The sequence below is a fragment of the Camelus bactrianus genome, chromosome 12 (assembly GCF_048773025.1).
Source record: "Camelus bactrianus isolate YW-2024 breed Bactrian camel chromosome 12, ASM4877302v1, whole genome shotgun sequence".
NCBI classification, from domain to species: domain Eukaryota; kingdom Metazoa; phylum Chordata; class Mammalia; order Artiodactyla; family Camelidae; genus Camelus; species Camelus bactrianus.
Window position 1 is genome coordinate 48,505,645 of NC_133550.1, and position 20,723 is coordinate 48,526,367.

At 38.6% G+C, this 20,723-nt stretch overlaps 2 protein-coding genes across 11 annotated transcripts in view; one reads left to right on the forward strand and one right to left on the reverse strand.

Annotated features, from left to right (window-relative positions):
• METTL25 (methyltransferase like 25) overlaps nucleotides 1-4,219 on the reverse strand; it is a 200,160-nt gene extending 195,941 nt beyond the window's left edge. For all 5 annotated transcript variants that reach the window (XR_012510797.1, XR_012510796.1, XM_074375331.1 and 2 more), the window contains exon 1: nucleotides 3,940-4,219. Coding sequence is in view for 3 of the 5 variants with exons in the window: in XM_074375331.1 (XP_074231432.1) it covers nucleotides 3,940-4,219 (280 nt within the window). In the remaining 2 variants the exon portion in view is untranslated. The remainder of the gene's footprint in view (nucleotides 1-3,939) is intronic.
• Nucleotides 3,982-20,723, forward strand: part of CCDC59 (coiled-coil domain containing 59) — a 40,943-nt gene continuing 24,201 nt past the window's right edge. For 3 of the 6 annotated variants that reach the window (XR_006726316.2, XR_006726315.2, XM_045519410.2), the window contains exons 1-3: nucleotides 4,230-4,537; nucleotides 5,510-5,846; nucleotides 6,845-6,944. Coding sequence is in view for 4 of the 6 variants with exons in the window: in XM_045519410.2 (XP_045375366.1) it covers nucleotides 4,384-4,537; nucleotides 5,510-5,846; nucleotides 6,845-6,944 (591 nt within the window). In the remaining 2 variants the exon portion in view is untranslated. Of the gene's footprint in view, nucleotides 4,107-4,229; nucleotides 4,538-5,509; nucleotides 5,847-6,844; nucleotides 6,945-7,648; nucleotides 9,185-20,723 lie in introns of those variants that run through there. The other 3 variants (XM_045519408.2, XM_010958808.3, XM_045519409.2) reach the window with 3 other exon arrangements.

Here is a 20,723-nt window from a genome sequence, read left to right on the forward strand (position 1 = left end):
AGATTTCCACTTCACTCAGAGCAAAAGCCAAGCCCTCAGTATGGTCTGCAAGTCCTATACGAAGCTGCCCGAAGCCGCCTCTCAAACCTTGTCTCCCCTCAGCCTCATCCGGACGGCTCTGCTGTGCTTCCAACACCCCCAGCATGTTCCGCTGGGCACTTGCTGTCCACTCGGCCTGACTCTCTTCCCTCAGATACCTGCAACAACTGGCTCCCTCACTTTTTTCAAGTCTCTGTTCAAATTCTGTTCTGTTAGGGAAGACTTCCCTGATCATCCCATACAAAACAGCATCTCTCCACACCATCTTTTTCACTTACCCTCCCCAGAACATGTGTATAAACACACACCCAGGTTTCTCTGTATCTGTCTTCACAAAAACACGGGCTGCATGCAGGCAAGGACTTTGCTGTGTTCGGTGTCATAACTGAAGGGTCTGGAACAGGGCCTGGGAGGTGGGAGGTGCTTAGTAAACAACAGCCAAACGAGTGAATGGGTTAAGTGCTTCGCTCTGTTAGGCATTATTGTCAACCCTTATGTATTCACTCGTGCAATGTTCACAGCACCTCATCGGGCCGGAAATGTGATTAACCCCACCTTGCGATGAGGGACTGAGGCACAGGGAGTGGATGCCCAAGCTAACCAAGCGGGTAAGCGGTGAGGCCAGGGCTTGAACCAGGCAGTCTGTCTGCAGGGCCCCATCACATTAGGCTGCTCAAGGTGCCATAACAAAATACCACCGGCTGGGTGGCTTAAGCAACAGAAATTTATTTGTACAGTTCTGGAAGCTGAAGTCCAAGATCAAAGTGCTGGCAGTGCTGGTTCCGTGGTGAAGCCTCTCCCCTTGGCCTGCAGATGGCTGCCTTCTCACTGTGTCCTCAGTAGTTTTTCTTTGGGTGCACTCGCCTAGTGTCTCCTCTTCTTCCTAGTGGACTAGGACTCCACCTTTTTGACCTTGTTTAACCATAATTACTTCCTTAAAGACATTATCTCCAGATATCACACTGGAGGTTAGGGATTCAAATTATGAATTTTGGGAGGACACAATAATCATAATTTATGCCCTTCAAACATCAACACCAAATGATTATGCCAAACATCTGCTAGTGGACGTCCACACACTGTGCACTAATTTAGTGCAGCTCTGGGAACCATGTCCTTTGTAACCCCTCACACGGAGCCGGCAGAAAACCCTACTTCTGGTGAGTCCCTAATGGAAATCTGCTCCGGTCTCTTTGCCGCTCCTTGAACACACTGTGCCTGCTCCCACCGCAGGGCCTCCACACTCCCTGATCTCACAATCTGGAATGCTCTCCTTCCAGACAGCTCCATGACTCATTTTTCTCTTTATTTAGATTTTTTCCCCCAGAGTTATCTCCATTAAATTTTGCTGGAACAACCTACTTACAACTGCAAGCATACCTTCCCCTAGCATGTCCCCCTACTTCTCCCTTTGCTACTTAAGTCTTCTCTGAGGCACTTTAAAAAAATTATCTTTTTCCTCTAGAACATAAGCAAGATGAAGGTAGGATTTTTATTTACTTTATTTACTGCTATTTCCCCAATTCCTAGAGAAGTTCTGGCACATAGCAGACACTAAGTAAATGTTCGCTGAATGAACAAATGAATGAATGAATGAATTTCCCCAAGGTCACAGAGCTGGTAGAACTGAAATTTGAACCCTATCTGACTAAACAATCTAAAAACTTAACTGCCAAATTATACTGTATAGAGCACCTAACAACTCTTTAGTAAGGTACAAATCTGGTCAAATGGCAAAAAATGCTCTTCTTTGACACAAACAGTAAATTTCATACAGTGACGGGAAAATGCCCATCTTTACATAATCTCTACATAAACAAAATTAATATTCCTTACAAGAATAAATTATAAAAATTCATTCTTTTTAATACTGGAGGCAGGTGACCATTTATACAATTGAACATTTTGTATAAAAAATTTGGCAAGGTCAGAGACACTTCAAAGGTGAATAATCTAGTCCAGATTCCATTATTGTTGAATAGACACAAAATTGGTTATAAGGGTTTCCCCGAAAATGTTATTTTATTCCAAGGTAAGAGAACAAATAAGTGACATTCATTTATTTATTTATTTGTCAAATATTTAGCAACCACCTCTGACCAGGTACTGTTCTAGGCACTAAAGATACAACAGTGAACAATTCTTACATTCCTGAAGGGGAAACAATGATTAAAAAAAATATTAATAAGGAATGTATTCATGTCTTAAAAATATTAGTTTTGATAATAAATGGCCTTTATAAGTCATTCTGAAATAATTTAAAAAAACTTCCAACACAGCAGTAAAGTTTCATACTCTGTGGAGTCAGATGGCCCAGGTTTGAATCTCCATTGCAAGCTGTGTCCCTGGCAAATTATCTCCTCAATTTGCAATTTCACAAATGGGTAAAACAGAGCCCTGCAAGGCTGATGTAAAGATTAAAAGAGAAAATATCCAAACAAACAACACACTGCATGGAAAATTATAAATATCAAAGAATCTTATTATTATTATTATTATCATCATCATCATTAGGCTATATAAACAAATCTATTTCTTCCATTGTATGCCAACTAGGCTGAACCCATATGAAAAGTCTTGGGCTTCATATTTATTCAGTATCTTTTCTTTTTTTGGAAGCCTGGATGAGTCATTAATTAATTCACACAACAAATTTTCACCTGGCATTTAATAATGCATGAGAGGTGTTTTACTAGGTGCTGGGTATACAACAGGACAGGCAAAATCTCTGCTCTTTTGGAGTTTAAGCTGCCAAGTTACCATAGGTATTAGGTATTATAAGAGTAAACTAAAGAAGTGCCTAACTTTTCAACAATAAACAATGACTTTAAAGAAATCAATATTTACCTAGACCTATTATAGGAGGCCCCTCGAGTGATGCTCTAAAGTTCATGAGCAAGTGCAAGATTGGGAACACCTGGAAGGAAATGAGGAGAAATCCTAGGACTCTACTTCCAAAAGGTACTTGCCTTAGTAGAATCTACTTAATTTCATGGCACACAGTAGTACTTTATAAACAGTTTTCAAATGAACTGGTAAATTACAGGTCTTCACTGCCATCCTAGCCCAGGATCCCATCACCTTTCCTGTACTACTGAAACGGTCTTCTAACTGGCCCCTCAGATTTGCCCTGCTAGTCTGTTCTTCAAATAACTATCAGAGTTACTTTTTCAAATATGTTATATTAAGTCACTACGTTGACTAAATGGCTCCAAAGGTTTCCCACCACACTTCAAACCCTATACCCTCGAAGGCCCAGAGAGCCCTGGGCGATCCGGCCCCTGACTACATCCCCGACCGCCCCTGCCTTTGCCCAGCACTTGGCTCTAGCCACTCAGGCTTCCTTTTGAACCTCTACCAGCCCCGCTCTTTCGTGTTTCAGGGCCTCTGAGATCTATGGGTCTGAAAACCCTTCCTTTGGCTCACAGCGCTTTCTCACGCTCCTTGCTCAGGACCAGCTAAGTTAAAGTGGCCTCCTCACACAATCGCTATCACATTTGACTGGTTTCATTTTCTTCTTGGTCATTATCATCATGTGAAATGATCTTGACGGTTTACTACTGATTTATCTTCTGCTGTGTTTCCTCGTGTTATTTATAAGCATTGTGAGAGCCCTGTTCTCCTTGTTTCCCTCCAGCCAAAAAAAATTATTGCTGAGTTACTAAATGAAAGAAGCTCTTAGCTCTGTTTCCTGTTCTCTTTAAATTGCGGAAATAACAAACACCCAGGGACAAAAGGGAGATCCTGGCAGGGCTCAGCTTCATCCCACGGAGTGCCTCCGGAGCCCCCTCGGCCGGCCCGGCCGCGCACCCGTTTCCGCTCGACTTCCACTAGGGGGCACGCTTCACTGGGCCGGCCTTCTCTCCGCCTCCCCGCCCGCCCCGTCCACCAGCCATTCACCTGAGCCCCTCTCGGCTTCCACCAGGGGGCGCGCCTCTGAGGGTTGGGCCTCAGCGGCGGTCGCCGCCGCCGCCGCCGCCGCCGCCGGCCTCCTCAGCGCCGCCAGCACCGTCTCCGGGGGCAAGTCGACCAGTTTCTCCCACACAGACTCCGTGTAGAAGTCCACCGTATGTGCACTGGAAATGGATAGGGCTTCCCTCAGGAACCGCAGGAGCTCCTGCAACTTGGCACACAATGTGGGCAGGCCTTGGGTCACCGGGAGCGGGCGAGAAGCCGCCATGGCGCACACCCTCCCGGGCTGTAGGTGGCGCAAACGTGGCCGCAAAGCGAGAGCTCGGTAGCACAGGCCCGATAAGTAGAACTCCGATCTGGACTCTGGCTGGGCGGTTGATTGCTTCTGCCTGATGACGTATTTTGACTGCGTCCGTTGTGGTTTTTCTAGCCATGGCGCCGGTAAGGCCGGCTGCAAGGTGGCGAAGAGAGAGTTTTGGGACGCATGGTGAAGGAGTTTCATCGGTTGGATTCAGAAATAAGAATGTGAAACACAGGACGTGGCGACCTAACCATGCGCAGGCCTTCGTGGGGAGCGTTCGCGAAGGTACGTAAGAGGGCGGCCTTTTACAAGTCGTCAGGCCTGCGAAATTTTAGGATACACGATCCACCGAAGCAGGGAAGGGTTTAGGAACCAGACCGGAACCCTTCGTGGGGCAGAGGAATCTTTTCTTAAATGTTCTGATGCTGTGGGCTTCTCAGAGCTCTGGATGGGAAGACGAGGCAGTGTTGCTAACATCTGCCCTGACTTTAAATTTCATTCTTCTTCAGAACGCTTTTTCTCTGCATTTCCCCTTGAAACTATAAATAGAGAGCACCTACGGGTTAATTTGTGCGTGTAGTACAGTACAGGATAGAAAGACGGGGCCAGGTATGTACTGCCTCATACCCTTGCTAATTACAAATTACCCCACAGCCCTCCAGTCTTCTCTTACTGTCTTTACTTCTCTTTAATTCGTGTTTTTCATTTTGCCTTGCTGTCTTTCAGTACCCTTAAATTCCATTTGGAGTGTCTTTCAGTACCCTTAAATCTTAAATAAGTTTAGTCTTCTGATAATTGCCAGACGTTCAGAAAGTTATACAGCATCCTCCCTCTTGTGTTGAATTACTTTAGAAAATCAGTTGTATGGTCTTTTCTCTAAGGTAAAATAATAGGGTTTTTTTTTTTTTTATCTTAGATATTTATTGAAGACCTAGATTAAATATTTTAGATGAATTAAGGAATTTGTTTGATTTGTGGGTACAATAAGTTGGAGTTGTGCAACACTCTAGTTATTTTCCCCTCTTTGAAGTTCTTGAGTTCTGCACAACTACTGTTGGTCTGGACTTTTTGCAAAGGACCAACGTACTAGTCATTCCATTAGCTTAAACTTGTTTTCTTGAAATAAGATTTTAAAGCAAAATAATGTAACTCTTGTATCTGAATGTGATGATGTAAAAAGTATTTTAAATTAACAGGTACACTTTTCATGCAACTTATTTTCTGAGAAAGTAATTTATGACCAATATTCTTCAATAGGACAAGGCTTTGCATTTCGAAGAAAACTAAAGATCCAGCAAAGTTACAAGAAATTGCTATGGAGAGAAAAGAAGGCTCAAACCTCACAGGAATCCCAATTCACAGACCGATACCCTGATCATCTGAAACATCTCTATTTAGCTGAAGACGAAAGACTTAGGAAGCAAGTTAGAAAAGTTAAGCAGCCTTTGTTAGAACAAGTTGACCAGCCTCTGTCAGAAGAACAAGTTACTCAGCCTTTGCGGGAAGAGCAGTGTAGCACTGACCAAGCTTTGTCTGAAGAACATTGTAGCATTGAGCAGCCTCAGCCAGGACAACGGTGTAGCGTAAGAGTGAAGTATGTGTTACCTTCTTTTGAAATTCTTCACTGTAGATATAAGTAGTGTTTTATGAAAGAGATTACAGGACAGTTTCTGTAGGAATGGTAATTTTTCTCAAAGCATTTTAGAAGTCAAGGTAATTATGTGAAAATATTTTCATGGAGGCTTTCTTGTTAGCTTAAATGTCTGTTAGGCCAGTTTAGCTTAATAGAAGAAGTAATGGAGTGGGAATTAAGAGATTTGGGTTCTGGATTTAAGTCTCTCAAGGCCATTTAACTTATTTGGACATTGATGGACTCCTGTTATTGATGTACTTTTTTTAAAAAAGTAATTTTTAATAAGTGTGTAATTTAGAGCTGCTATATTGTACAAACCTGGAACGGATTATTTGCACAGACTGTGGTATCCCTAACCTATCTCATGATGTTGTGAAGACTAAATGAGTTCATTTAGTTCATACATGGTACTTAAAAAGGCATATGATACATGGGATGTGCTACTTCAGTGTTAACTGATACTACTATTATTAAACTGGATTTTTTGTTGTTGTTGCAAACATAGACTAGGTTGCAATTAAAAAAACAAATGAGATGGAACAGAGACAAGTTGGTCAAAGAGCTTTGGGATTAAAGTTCATGTACACCCAAAACATCCTTCATAACATCCTTTAATGCCTTTTTCAGTCTCTCATTTCTGCCAGTCATATGCTGGTTTTCTATTTTTAAATATTTGAGGGTCTTTGAGAGCTTTCTGTATTTTCCCTGGTTGAAATATTTCTCTCAAACTTTCCGTTTGCCACTTTTTCTATCTTGAAAGCTGTAACTATATTTTTTTAATATGTTATTTGGACAATTTACCAATAAAATTAATGTCCCCTTTCTTTCAACCTGTCTTCCCCTCTTAAGTTGCTACTGAGATTTGACTATACAAGTACTATATTTGACAATTTTGTCATAATTTTGGCTGTATTATTTTTAATCGTTGTGACTTACTTGTCTTCATTTATCTCACAAAGCTCCATTACTATTCCAAAGAAGAATAAAAAGAAAACATCAAATCAAAAAGCACAGGAAGAATATGAGCGGATACAAGCTAAGCGTGCTGCTAAGAAACAAGTAAGATCTCCTTTTAAAATATTTAGATTCATTTTTCTTTATCTTAAGTGTATATGCAAGCTTCTCTTCTTAATATAGGGCACATAATATGCCCTCTATAAATATTTGTATAAACGAATGAGCTGAGCAAAGCGGGAGAATTTTAACATGTTTAAATTCCTTGGTTGTTTGTATTACCCTTGGGAGGTGATACTGGTAGTTCAACAATAGGCTTTTAAAGGTACTGCTTGTAGGTTAATAGTATGAACGTCTGGGACAATGTTTCTCAAGAGTATGGTTCAGGTAGTTGCATTTTAACAAGTGCCTCAAGAGATTCTTACGTGTGATAAAATTTGAGAACTATTAATCTAAGAAAAAGTAGATGATTTTCATAAATTTGCATCAAAGTAAGTTAAAAGTCAGAGGGAGGCATTAGAATAAAATATCTTTTTACTCAGAAGAGTTGGTTTTGCTTATTAAAAACCCTACTAGGTTAATTTAGCAGAAAGTTACCACTCTTTCTTATCATTCAGAAACCCAAAATTATAATAGCATTTTTTAAATGAGTAAAAACACAATTATGTACAACTTCAACAAAATAAAAATCTGTGGTTAATTTGTATTTCTTGTATTGAAGCTATATTAATCTATTACTTTAAAAAGGATTGCACATCAATCAGAAATACTCCAAAGATGGCACTGACATAATTCTTTTTATGTCTTAGCTTTACAGTTTGTGTAATTAAGAAATCTGGAAGTTTAACATCTAAAATTCTTACAATTATTCTTAAACCGATGGCAGACTAGGATGAAGGAGGAACATTTCTCCATGGCAAAACTGGACCTTTGTTGTATTATGCTTTTTTATAACCAACCATATGATATCAGTCAACTTTGGAAATAGTATACCAGATGAAATAAGGACCATTATACTGTAAAACAATATTCTTTAAAAATTTCCTTTATGTATGTATAAATGCTTTGTATTTGTGAAAATTGAGCATCAGCTTCTCATCTGTAAGAGGAAGATGAATTCTAGCATAAAAAGTTTTGAAAGAATGGAATATGCTATGATGTATATGAAAGCACTTTGTTAATTATATCACCATACAAATGTAAGGCTGTGTTATTTGGGGGCTATGTGTGTTACAGAGGAAATTGAAAAATAGTCCACATATTGCATAAAGAACTTTTAAAACTTTCACATTTAATTAAAGAGTATTGCATTTCAAGCAGTGCTTTTCAGGTGTGTATATAACTGAATTATTTTTCCTTAAACTCAAATGAATTTGAGTCTTTATCTTAGGAAATCAAATGAGCATAGTAATTCTTAAAAGATCAAATCATAATACCTAGCACATAGATGCAGTATATAGCTAATAAGTGCTTCTTGAATTAAATCTGTCAGATTGCAAATTAGAAAGAACACCAGATATTCTGGAAATGAAGATTTTAGTGTTATATGGACTAGATAACCTCTAAAACCCTTTTAACTCTTCAGTGGATCTGATTAAATGATGAAATCATTAGATAAATATGCCTTCTCTCTTCTGTGCTCTAATTTTATTTGTATACAAATGATTAAAACTGTTCAATAACTTTACATTATTCTATGTTATAGCACGTATTGTAGTATGAAAGCACACATGGTATACTGCTGCACTTACAACACTTTATATTTTGTAAAATATAAGACAAACCTTAAGTGTTTGCATGGTGGTAACTATTTCAACAGAATTATTGAACAGTATCTGCTGTTTTACATATGTTAATAATTTCAGGAATTTGAGAGGAGAAAGCAAGAGAGAGAAGAAGCTCAAAGGCTCTATAAAAAGAAGAAAATGGAAACGTTCAAAATACTGAGTAAAAAGACTAAAAAGGGCCAACCAAACTTGAATTTACAGATGGAGTATCTTCTGAAAAAAATACAAGAAAAAAATTAAATCAGACGTGTTGTCTGATTAAACAAGAGTTAAAATGTCCTCCAGCTCTTGAGTCCCTTTGTGTGTGTACTGTCCCTCCAAACAGTTAATTAAATTTGTCAGCAGAGACTGGATTGCTAAGCTATACTAAACATAAAATGTCCAAATATTTTTTTTTCTGTAAAAGAACATTTTCTATATATGCTCTACATGATATGATTTGTTTTTTATTTATTTGCTTCATGAAGAAGTGACAGAACCTGCTGTTTGAGTTACAGGTTCAATGTAATACTTTTGTACTGTAGGACATTCAGATGAAATAAAGTGTTTTGAAAATAAGGGAGCAGAATTTTTAATCGTAATATCGTAAGGGCAGAAAATACAAGTGCGCTGAAGGGAAGATGGGGTCAGGTACTCCTGAGGCAAATACTGAAGGATGCAACCCTGTCTCAGCTTCTCCATTCCCTTTGTTAGTCACTTACCTGTATGTCTTCACTCACCTGTGTGTGTTAAGAGGGTGATGGAAATGGTAGGAGATTTGGAAAGTGATTGTATAAGCTTTTAAACTCACTCTGAAAGCCGTCTGTCTCGATCAGATTTAACCTAGCCTATTGCTTGGTGCCTGTTTCTTGAGAAGTATGCTGAGGCCAATAAACTCTCCCCAGAATCTTTTGACCAAAAAATAAAATAAGGGAGCAGAGCTTTCAACAAATCATTTCAATGAAATGTTTAAATTTAGTAATCAGTTTTAAAATTCATTTTACGGTTTTAAAATTCATTTTAATGATGAAGTCCCCTTGGACTTTTCAATTTATGTATTTTAATTTAGGTGCATGTCACAGGGGATGGTCTTTCCAGAAATCTGAGAGCAGGCTACTGGGTGCTGAAACTACTCTCTTCCCCCACCATTCTGCAATGTGGTCTTTATCAAGCAGAGTTGGATGTAAGAATTTGCATAGTCTGATATTTATAAATATTTCCTTGAATGGATGTATATAGCTTGCTAGTTAGTATAAGATCTTTTGAATGATGATAGCAAACCAACAGTGTCACAGCAGGAATTAAGCATTCCGGATCCTGTGGGACTTTGTCATATAAGCACACTGTCACTGGGCCTTACCAGTGTTGTCTCAGTTGGTACCTTTGTCATCCAAGGGAAAGCACTGGAATACTGGTTCTCCTCTTGCCTCCTTGCAATCACTGCAAAATGAGAAGGGCTTGGCTATCATCATTATAAACAAAAGGACGGTACAATAATATTCATAAAACATTGCATAGTAAAGTTTTATAAGTGGTAGCAGGTGCAGCCAAATATTGGAAGCCCTCCAACCCTACTGATGGCTCTGTATTTAAAAGAGCAACAGAAGGGGGTAGGTATAGCTCAGTGGTAGAGTGCATGCTTAGCGTGCACGAGGTCCTGGGTTCAATCCCCAGTACCTCCATTTAAAAACAAAACCAAACTCCCAAAAGTGCAATAGGAGATGCTAAGGAAACAGCTTACTAAACAGAATTCTTTATTGCATAGAAAAACGGTGCTTAGAAATTTGCAGTACATTATATTGCATTTAAAATGAGCAACGTGGCCTAAATTTGGCTATATTGCAAAGCAGAGTAAAATATTTTAATTGCTTTATAATGATTTCACATGTATTTTTCATTTACTTCTAGACATTTTATCAGGGTAGGACAAAACAGGAAGAGATCTGGTCTTTTTGAGAGATGAGTGAAATTAGTTAAGTTCATTTTAACAACTTTTTGTTGAACAGCTGTTATATATGCAGGGTCCATGTTAAGGAGTTATTCTTGAAGAAAAGGAACATACAAGGCAGTAAATGCCAAAGAACAACATCATAGAACAAAAAGCAATCAGTGGCCATTCGGTACAAAAGGTTCAGACTTTAACGCACCAGAGAAGCACCCACAGAATTTCTTAAAATGCTTATTCAAGGGCCCTACCCAAGACTTGCATAACTGATTGGCTCAGTGATTGATGTTTTAACAAGCAACCCCATGATTCTGTTGTGGTTGGTCCTCAGACCACATTTTGCAAAGCATGGGACCAGGGCCTCCTGAGAGGTGTCATTATGTCTTCAGGCTCAAGGGAATTTTCATGGATGAGATGGCACATGAGAAAAGACTTTCAGGTTGAGAAGAGAATTAAAGGTGAAGAAGCATGAGGAAAATTACAAGGAGAAGAAAACTTGGGATGTATTTAAGAGCTTATCTACTACAGTCTTAAAAATAGTTACAAGATAGATACGTGTATGTCATCATTACTGATGGGGGCTAACACTTCTAACCATTACTGATGTTTCCTTCTACGTGAAGGGGGTACCCTCAGCCTAACACTCATGGTCTCTTTACTCTTCTTACTTGTTCTGCCCAGGGAGGTAGCGAGTTATATAAATGATAAGTTTGGGAGAGGACCTGGCCTGCCTGCACAGTGCACATACTCTTAATTACTATTCTCATACTGAAAACTGTAAAGAATGGGCTGTGTTGATGAAGGCAGAAAGGGGACAGAGGCAGAGCAGGGGAGAGGCCTGTGTTTGGGAGCGTGTAATATCTAAAACTCCCAATTTCTGCTGCGTGGGTCAGTACCTTGAGGGACAAAACAGGAATGAAATTTGAGGGAACACGATACACAAGTGGAGAAACTTTGGATGGCCAGAACTTGTGGTTTCAGACTTCAATGTGTGTTCAGGGAGTTTTGATCTTGGCAGTTTGTAGAGGCTTATATTGGACCATTAATTTGACTTTTATAAATGTGCAATAGGCTTTTTATTGCTATGGTTTTGGCAAGAGGCTTTAAGCCTGAGAGGCACTTGGGATTTTTGAGCTGAAGTTTAGGGTAGCTTTGTCCACAGAAAACTGGTTATTTCTACAGAGGTGGCGTACAATTTTGGACCTTAAATAGAAGTGTGTAGGCTTCAACAAAGAAGCAGGGAGGGGAGTGGAAGTGATGGAGACAGGTTTCAATAAAGGCACAGAATGTGGCCGTGTGGTGCCTACCCATATGCTGGCCTCCCGGATGGCCTCAGCTGTATCAGCCAAAATGAAGTTTATCGAGCTATTCTGGCTGTGGTGGCGTTAACAAAGGCATTGGCATGTGCAGGCAGCCTCAGGGTACAGGCTGCTGCAGTTTAACCTTGAACTACATTTAAATTCATGTATGAGCATCAGGGGCCTCATCAGAGGCTGCAGAGACACCAGAATGCAAGTTCATTTGAGGCAAGAATTTAATGATGGAAAAATATTTATAGATATGCTAAACATTAATGACTATATCAGTATTTGCTATTTTTGAACATCAAGGCAGAGGACTTGTAGGCAATACAGAGCTCTAGCAAAGTTCATGGTTTACACTGTCCATGCCAGTCATAAAATGCAGTGTAAAAGAGCAAATTTTGAATATAAAGAGATTTTGATTATACTAGATGGGAAAGATCAGGACCACAAATGAGACCTGGTGACTGGGACTGCACCACTGCAAATCTGTACTTTGCAAGATAGCATCGGTGTCTCAACTGCCACTCTGAGGGAAGGTACAGTGTGCCAGGCAAAATGCATGCTGATAAATTTAACTTCTTGCTGAAAAATTTCTTCCAATTTAGTCTAAGTGTGCAGGGCATAGACCCCTGACAATGGGCATGAACTGATTGGCATTCTGATGAGGCTCAAGCCATCCCCAGTTATCCCCATTCCTACAGACCCATGAGTTTCTACTGTAGAGTTTCAGTAACATGTTGTCTTTGACAAAAATAGCTACTGGGTCTGGGAACATAATTTTGTCCAGGTGTGAAGCAAGTGTTATGATAGCCTTGAGTATTCCATTACTTCTTTAGACCTTTTAAAAATTGAGACACCCCATAGACTTGATGCTGAATTAATTTAACTTTTGAGGAGCTGAAGGAGCTACATCCATTTCCAAGAAAGACACACAGGCTGCAGCTGCTGTCGGAATCTATGTAGTCACTAACATTTCTTGCTGTGAGTTGAACAAAGTAAGAAACTGGGAGGTACTTTAATTTCATTAGACTTCTACCACATAAGGGCAAGAACACTAGATTCTGGATTGTGATTTTATTGCCTTTGCACATTAACTTGAAAGGTAATTTAATAGATTTTTTTTTTCTCCCTAGGAGTTTGAGAGGGGGAATATATAAAATACGGGACATCACATTTTGCTGGCAGTTTAACATGGGGCTCTCTTTAAGTATTTGGGTAATTGCCACTGAGAACATCTGATTGAATTATCCATGGCACTGAGAGAGCTCCACCCCAAAGGTCACATTTCATGGGCCTAGTGACCTCGGGGTCTCACAAATAGTAGATTTCTTAAGGTATAATCAATTGAACGTATTTAAAATGTATAATTTGGTGAGTTTGGGGACATGTATACACTCATGAAACCATCGCCACAATCACAAATTTGTCATCATTATCTCCAAAAGTTTCCTCATGGCCCTGAAATCTATGATCTTGCTAGTCTTGCAGCTTTTATTGATTTTAATTGTGTGTCTCTGTTCCAGCAAACTTAACTGAGACTTGCTCTATAATAGCATTATGAAATTAAATGTTTGCCAGGTGGCACCACATCAGAGCAACCCAAATTGTGGCAGTTCCTTCACGGTACTGTCCTCTCCTAGTGCAATGTTCGATCAGATTCCTTGTACCCTTTGGGCTAAAGACTCTACTGATATGAGTAGAATATTTGAAACTGGCCTACTAAGATTCAAATGAATCATAACCGCCCCCACCACCGCCACACACACACACTGAGGTCATCCCAATATCCATTCAAACCTGAAGAAATCTCAGGAATAAAATACATTACTAATCTTAGAATAAGGATGGCCACATCGTAGTCCTTGCAATACTCCCACAAAGCCAGTTAAGAAGCCTATCAGAAAAGGCTACCCCATTTGTTCAAGATCTCAAGGTGAGGAATAGAATGTCATTCCTAGTTTCCTGGTAATTCCCAACACACATATGTCCTGTCCTCCTGTTAGAGCAGGCAGATAGCTAGATATGAGCAGAGAAAGGGGGACACAGACCAAATGGCAGGAATTGGGCAGAAAGGAGGGTCACAGGCCAAATGCAGGAAAACATACTGTAAGCACCAGGGGTCCCTGGGCAGAGAAAGAAAAGCAGGAATCTTTGGGCTGATAAAGGGCTACACCTTTTGGCCTGGAGACCAACAAAGAAAAGTCAGAAAAGGCAGGAATTTCCAGTGTCCAAACGTAACCTTTTGCTCATTATGCCCTCATTTCAATAAAATTAGCCTTGCAGATCAGAAGTACCCGTTATGCACCGATGCCATGACACTTCTGATCCAGACTAAATAAGGACAAAAATCCCTCCTCCCTTTGGGAAGGTGGAGTTGGGATGATAATCAGGAAATATAACCCCAAGCCCTTCCCTCCTCAATGAATACTCTGCCCATTCATTTTTACACCCTATGTAACTAACTTGCCAAAGAAACTCAGGACAGCCTCTCACCTGTGTCTGCCTGCTCTCCCCTTGAAAGTGTACTACCCCTCCTTTAATAAATTCTCACTTTACTTTTTTTTAACCTCTAAGTCCTGTCTCTGAATTCTTTCTGGGACGGGACAAGAACCTGGAACACCAGTTGGATCCACTGGCAACACTCAATCCCCTGAAAAAGTAAATATCTCACAGTAGTCAATTTATATGCAGCTTTCCTTAGTATACACATAGATAAAGACAGTTACTCTTTGCTATTTTTGTGGAATATTAACAGTATGTCTAGCTGGTTATACCTCAAGGATTTACAGAATTCTCATATTTTCTTCAATCTAAACAAATCAGTCAAAACGAAAGGATTTAATTTTTCTTTTTCTTTCCATCCTTGTACAATTTGTAGATTACTGTGCCCTCTTAATGTAAGTCGTCCCCAGGAAGACCTCATACAGCTCTTTTCAAGATTAGCTGAAAAGCTTTACAAACCATGCAGAGAAAAGCCATAATTTTGTTAAGAAATTATACAAATTATTTGAGTCACAATCTGTCAGCCCTAGATGTTTTCTGTCCTCCACCAGAACAGAGATGATTCCATTTTACCAAAGTTCTAAACTAGAAAGGAATGAAAAGATTTTTGAGGATTGACTGGTTATTGTAAGCAATAAATGCCCAATTTTTAAAAAATGGGTCAGTCCTCTCATGAGCTCATTAAGGCAACAACTCCTGAGTCTCTTCTGCGGAAAGCACAAAGAAAAACAGCCTTCTCCTCTTTTACCTTTTATTTTCACCAGTCTCCTACTTTGGGAACCCCTAACCTTGACAAACCCTTCTCTCTTGTTTAATAAAGACAAGATGATGCGTTAAGAGTGTCAACTCACCAGAGCCTGCCGACTGCCTCTCTTAGCATGTTCCCTGGTTTAAGAATGGAGGCACAATTTCTATGCTTTCAAGAGGTGGCTGCAGCTGCCAAACTGGTTGAAACTTCCACCAGTATGTTATTTGCGTCTCACTGACTCTGTGGTTTGCACCTGCTGAAGCAATCCTTTTAGGCAACACTCACAATTTCTCTACCAGCAACTTTTCCATTTATGAGGCTCTCACATCATCTCTTTTACATATCACTATTTAACATAATTCAAACCTTGCTCTTGCAACTTGATTCCCTTTTCAGGATGAAGGGGAAACACGTGACTATAGCAGTAATAAATAAGGAAAGCATGCCCAGGGTTGATCTTCCAGAACCCCTTTTAGTTAATCTTGACTTAATACACTTTTTAGATTTTATTTTGGAAATTATAAAGGCATCCTCTTTTGTTGTGGGTACTGAAAAATGCAGCCATTAAGTGGCTCCATTACATAATATTCAGTCTTCCCAGGTGGCAGATTAAATAGCTCTGACTGAAACCTTTATTGTAGCAAAAGACAAAAGATATGTTTTTATAATTGTTCATGATTTTGAGATGTCTTGAAACCTAGAGGATTTGTGACCTCTTCAGATAGTCTAACTACGGGAAAGATATCAATGATTTAGTGGAAGCTATTCAAAACTCACAAGGAAACGGTGGTTGTTAACATAGAAGCACGTTGGCAGACGGAAAGCCAACAGCAATGCCCTTGCAGTGCTGTGTGCTAAATGAGTAGCCTTTACCACACCAGCTGTATGAGATGCTTCTCTCCTGACCAAGCTGATGTCCCTTCCCATCAAACCTTCAGACGGATAATTGTCTCAATTTAGGCCAGCTATGGTTGACTCACAGCAATCACATCAACCTTCTGAAAGACAGAATTGGCCATCAAACGGATAGAGGCTAGAAGTCTGAAGTCAAGGTGTTGGAAGGACCATGCTCTCTGAGAAGGCACCAGGGAAAGATCTCTGCTCCAGGTCTCTCCCAGCCCTGGTCCCTTGGCATGTGGCAGCCAAGGGAGTCTTCACCTGTGGTGCTCCCTGTGTGCATGTCTTTTTTTCCCCAAATTTCCCTTATGATAAAGACACCACTTATATTGAATTAGGACTCACCCTAATTACCTTATTTCCACATGATTACTCTGCAAAGATCAAACCACCAAATAAGGTCACATTCCGTGGTCCTGGTGGTTAGGACTCCAGTGTATCTTTTTTTAGAGTCCATAATTCAACCCATAACACATATCAACATGGAAATGCTTTTCAGCATCACTGAACACCATATCTATTCCTGTAACTATGGGCTCATGTGTCACAGTGCAAACAAACTACCAACCCAAATCAGTAGATTTCCACTCACATGAGAACTTAAACTGAGGCCACTTCAAAAAAGTCTCCAGAAGCAGAGAATTTCAAGCAATCACTTTTCCCAAGAACTCTGAACCAAGGGGATGACAGTGAATATACAGCTAATGCCTGGTAGACAAAAGAAGACACAGCTGAATGAATTTCTTTAAAACAATCATTCTCTTTCTGTAATATTGTCCTGTTCTCTTCATATATTCTTGGTCATTTAACCCAAATATCACAAAATCATTGTTTTCTCTCGGCACATTTGAGTTTAACTGTATTCAGTTTTTTTTTTTTAACATTTTTTATTGAGTTATAGTCATTTTACAATGTTGTGTCAAATTCCAGTAGAGCACAACTTTTCAGTTATACATGAACAAACATATATTCATTGTCATATTTTTTTTTGCTGTGAGCTACCACATGTATTCAGTTCTTGGTATATTCAAAATACATAGTTACAGTTAGCCTGTGCATTTGCAATTGCATTTAGTGCAAAAAATGGTTGGGTATATGAGAACTTCTTATTTATATACACAAGATATCTCCATGCTACCAGTATTTTGTGATTCCAGTTATTATGCAGGCATTTGTGATTGCTCTAGTCCTCAGTGACTATGGTCCACATGAGGTTTGGGAAACCTTTCCGGTGTTTCTCTGGAAGCCCAGTTTACCTGATCAAAAACCACACAGCTCATGGGGTCTAAGTGGGGATAGCTTTTGTTATGTCTCAATTTTGGAGGCTAAAAAAAATAATAGATAATGACCAACATAAACATGTCACTTTCAACAATGTTCAAGAGATAAAAAAAAGTACAAAAATGATAGTAAGATATAATACCAAGAGTCATTAGTGCAAGTTTCCCAAGGATTGATTTTGAGTAACTTCTTCCCTATAATGGGTTAGTGAAACTAGGGCTTATTGCATGTATTACCTGTTAACTGATATAGGCTTAGAAATTTAGCCTACCTTATGTCAGATTTGCAGATTGTACAGAATACATTAGTGAAGGCAAAGCAATATTCCAACCACCAAAAACAGTTCATCACTGGCTGGAAGGATTGGTTGGTTCAAGGAAAATTTCTACTTGTGTTTGTGTTTTATGACAATACAACACAGCTGGATAGGTTTCAGAAAATTGGCATCTTAATGAATCAGCTCTATTGCTGAACCTCCGATATACAGTGACACTCAAATGACGATTCTATGCTAGAATAGATGGAATTCCTTTTGGTCAAACTTTCTCCTTTAGGGTAGAGGGGTAATCACAAGAAGGGACTGATGAACTCAGACCTCTTGGGTACACTACATACAAAGCAGAGGCAGCCAAATTCCATAATCCCAAATTAGGGGAATTACATATAAAGCAGAGGTGCTTTGATGGTATAAGCCTAAAATAAGCACCTAGCCCAGGGCTTATTTAACCCACAAATCCAGGTATAGCCCTCCAATGGACATCTCTGAGAGACCCAGTTTTTGTAATAAGGAACAAAGATGATTCGTGGTTATAGAAGACCTAACTCCATTTCTTCTCCCCTCGAATTTTTCCTATGAGAGCCTCCTTATATTTGGTCTCTTATTATGTATAAACATACTAAAAATTATTTTATCATATACTATTTTATTATACATAATATATATATAATACTAATATAGCAGAAATAGAGAAACTGGTGGAAGGATCTGACTTGGGTTGAAAACTGTTGAGTTTCTTTGATTTACATCTAAATAGGCCACTAATAGTTCACAGAAGTTGAAAAAGTCAAGTCATCTTTAATACCATCCACTCCCTTTTGCCATCCTTAGGAGAAAGTCTTAAAAATTGTCTTGAGTTAATTACCATAGCAGTAGGTGACTTTTTGTGCTTTTTAAATGTAGATGAAAATCTGAATTTGTTTAAAAAACATTAGCATATTTCTGTGGCCTGCATTTTATGCTTGCTTATAGAGAAGTTTGGACTTCTTTTTTCCCAATCTGCATATAATTTGGTGTGGCATCAATGTATCATCTTCAATTGTAAACATTCACAATAACTGTTTCCTTTATTAAAAAGTGATAAACTATTGCTAAATTCATCTATTACATAAATCTTACCCCCAGTCTGCTTTTCCAAGCAAATTTATTTGTGATGTACTTTATTAACAAATTAATAAAACAGATAAATCTAAGTTTTGAATCAGAGAAGAGAGGCTTACAGTTTACGGCAACCCATGCCTGGCCCTTTAAAATTATTTTTTGAGATGTATTCTGCAATACGAATTAACACAATTTATAATTCTGGACATTTCTATATGCTTCACAGGGTGTATATTCTATCATCAACTCTAAAAGCTTATCCATATTCTTTGATTTAATAGGAATGTTTTTGCATTAGAGGCCTCATCCGTGAGCTATCCACAGGAGTCATGATGACTTTTTTGTGTACATAAGAGGTTTTAGCAGTAACGGAATATGTATTCTTGAAATTAGAAACCACTAAACTAGTGAGAAAGGAGAGAATAGCTCTTTGCTTTTGATTAAAATAGTTCAAGAGTTTGCAGTATTCTACTGTCCCCAAAATGGCTGAAGCTGGGAAACATTAGTAATTTATGTGAAGTGTGATAGAAATAAATATGTTTGAATTATCAATGTACATGTTTTCAATTTGACTGAAAGGATAGAATCTATGTTTAGAGTTGTGATTACAAAATTATCATTGTTTTGCTACTTTTATAAAAGCTATTAAAGAATTGGAGAACTGGCTTAAGTATTCTCTTGGGACACGCTGCAGATGACAATTCCGAGTTTGGCTTCTGATACTGTGAGAATGGGGCAAACTGCTCCAGGCAGTTTGTGGGACAAACACATTGAAATAGTAAAAAATGCTTCTCAAAATGGCTCAATTGGTACTTATGTCCATTTATTTCACTGAGATTTCAGAGAAACAGAATTCTAAATACAATTTAGAATTTAGAAATGGGAATATATGAAGTAAAATGCTGCTTAATTATTTACTCAAGGTCACACAACAATGTGGTTTCCAAGCTAGAAACAGAAACTCAGTTTCTTAACAGCTACCCCAAGATGCTCTATGGATAACTCTAGAAAAATCCATCTGTGAAATTTTAATCAAGACAGATATTTAAGCCCTTTGAAAACTGTGCTTGCTCTGTAATTTCACACTTCAGACTGCTTATTATATGGTAATCCACAGTGAGTTTTTTGGGGTTTTTTTGGACAGTATATGCTGCCACAGAATTTTGCACCCCTTTAGAGTAACCATGACATGTACATATTCAAATAAATTAATGTCCTAGTCTCAACTGACTCTCCTGGGTTGACCAGTACAATGTCCTCTCTAGAATACAAAATGACTTCTTAGCTAGTTTTTTTTTCTTTTAAAAATGACACACATCTATGGATGTCCATCCAACATTCCATGTCTGAGACTCTGGAGTCAGTAGAAAAGGAAAGAATGATGAGAAAACACTTAAAAACATATGAAATGTTTATATGAAATAAATCACATTTCTACTTACAAGCTATGTGATATTGCAAAATAATTTACTGCTTCTGTGCCCCAGTTTACCTATTTGTAAAATGAGCATGATAATATAGGTTCATAACTTATTTTCCAAAACCCTTGGGTCCAAGGGTCTTTCAAATTCAGAATGTTTTGCATTTTAGATAGGTAATGCAGTGCAAATACTGTATATTTATGTAATAGTCCCAGTGGTGTCTCAAGCAGTATATTAAAATATTAAAGTTGCAGCAAAATGAATAAGTACTCAAACTAAGAGATAATTCAGGAATATAAACAGCCTCTTATCAATTCAGGTCAGATTTCTGCCTGTGTGGAAAAAAGAACACAGTTTTCAGAGACTTTTGCCTTTCAAAATTGTAGGTAAAGGATCACAGACCTGAAATAATATGTAAATCATATGATAATTTAAGTGGGTGAACAAGTTATTTCATGTAAAGCACTTAGACTGGTAACTGATAGTAAGTGACCTAATTATTATTTTAATTATTTTAATACTGAATATCTCATTTTTTTCTTTGACATATTACATATTGATTCAGCCATCTTTCTAATAAAATATGGTCAGCTGTTCAACACTTACCAAGATCTTTATATACATTATCTCATTTAATCCCCT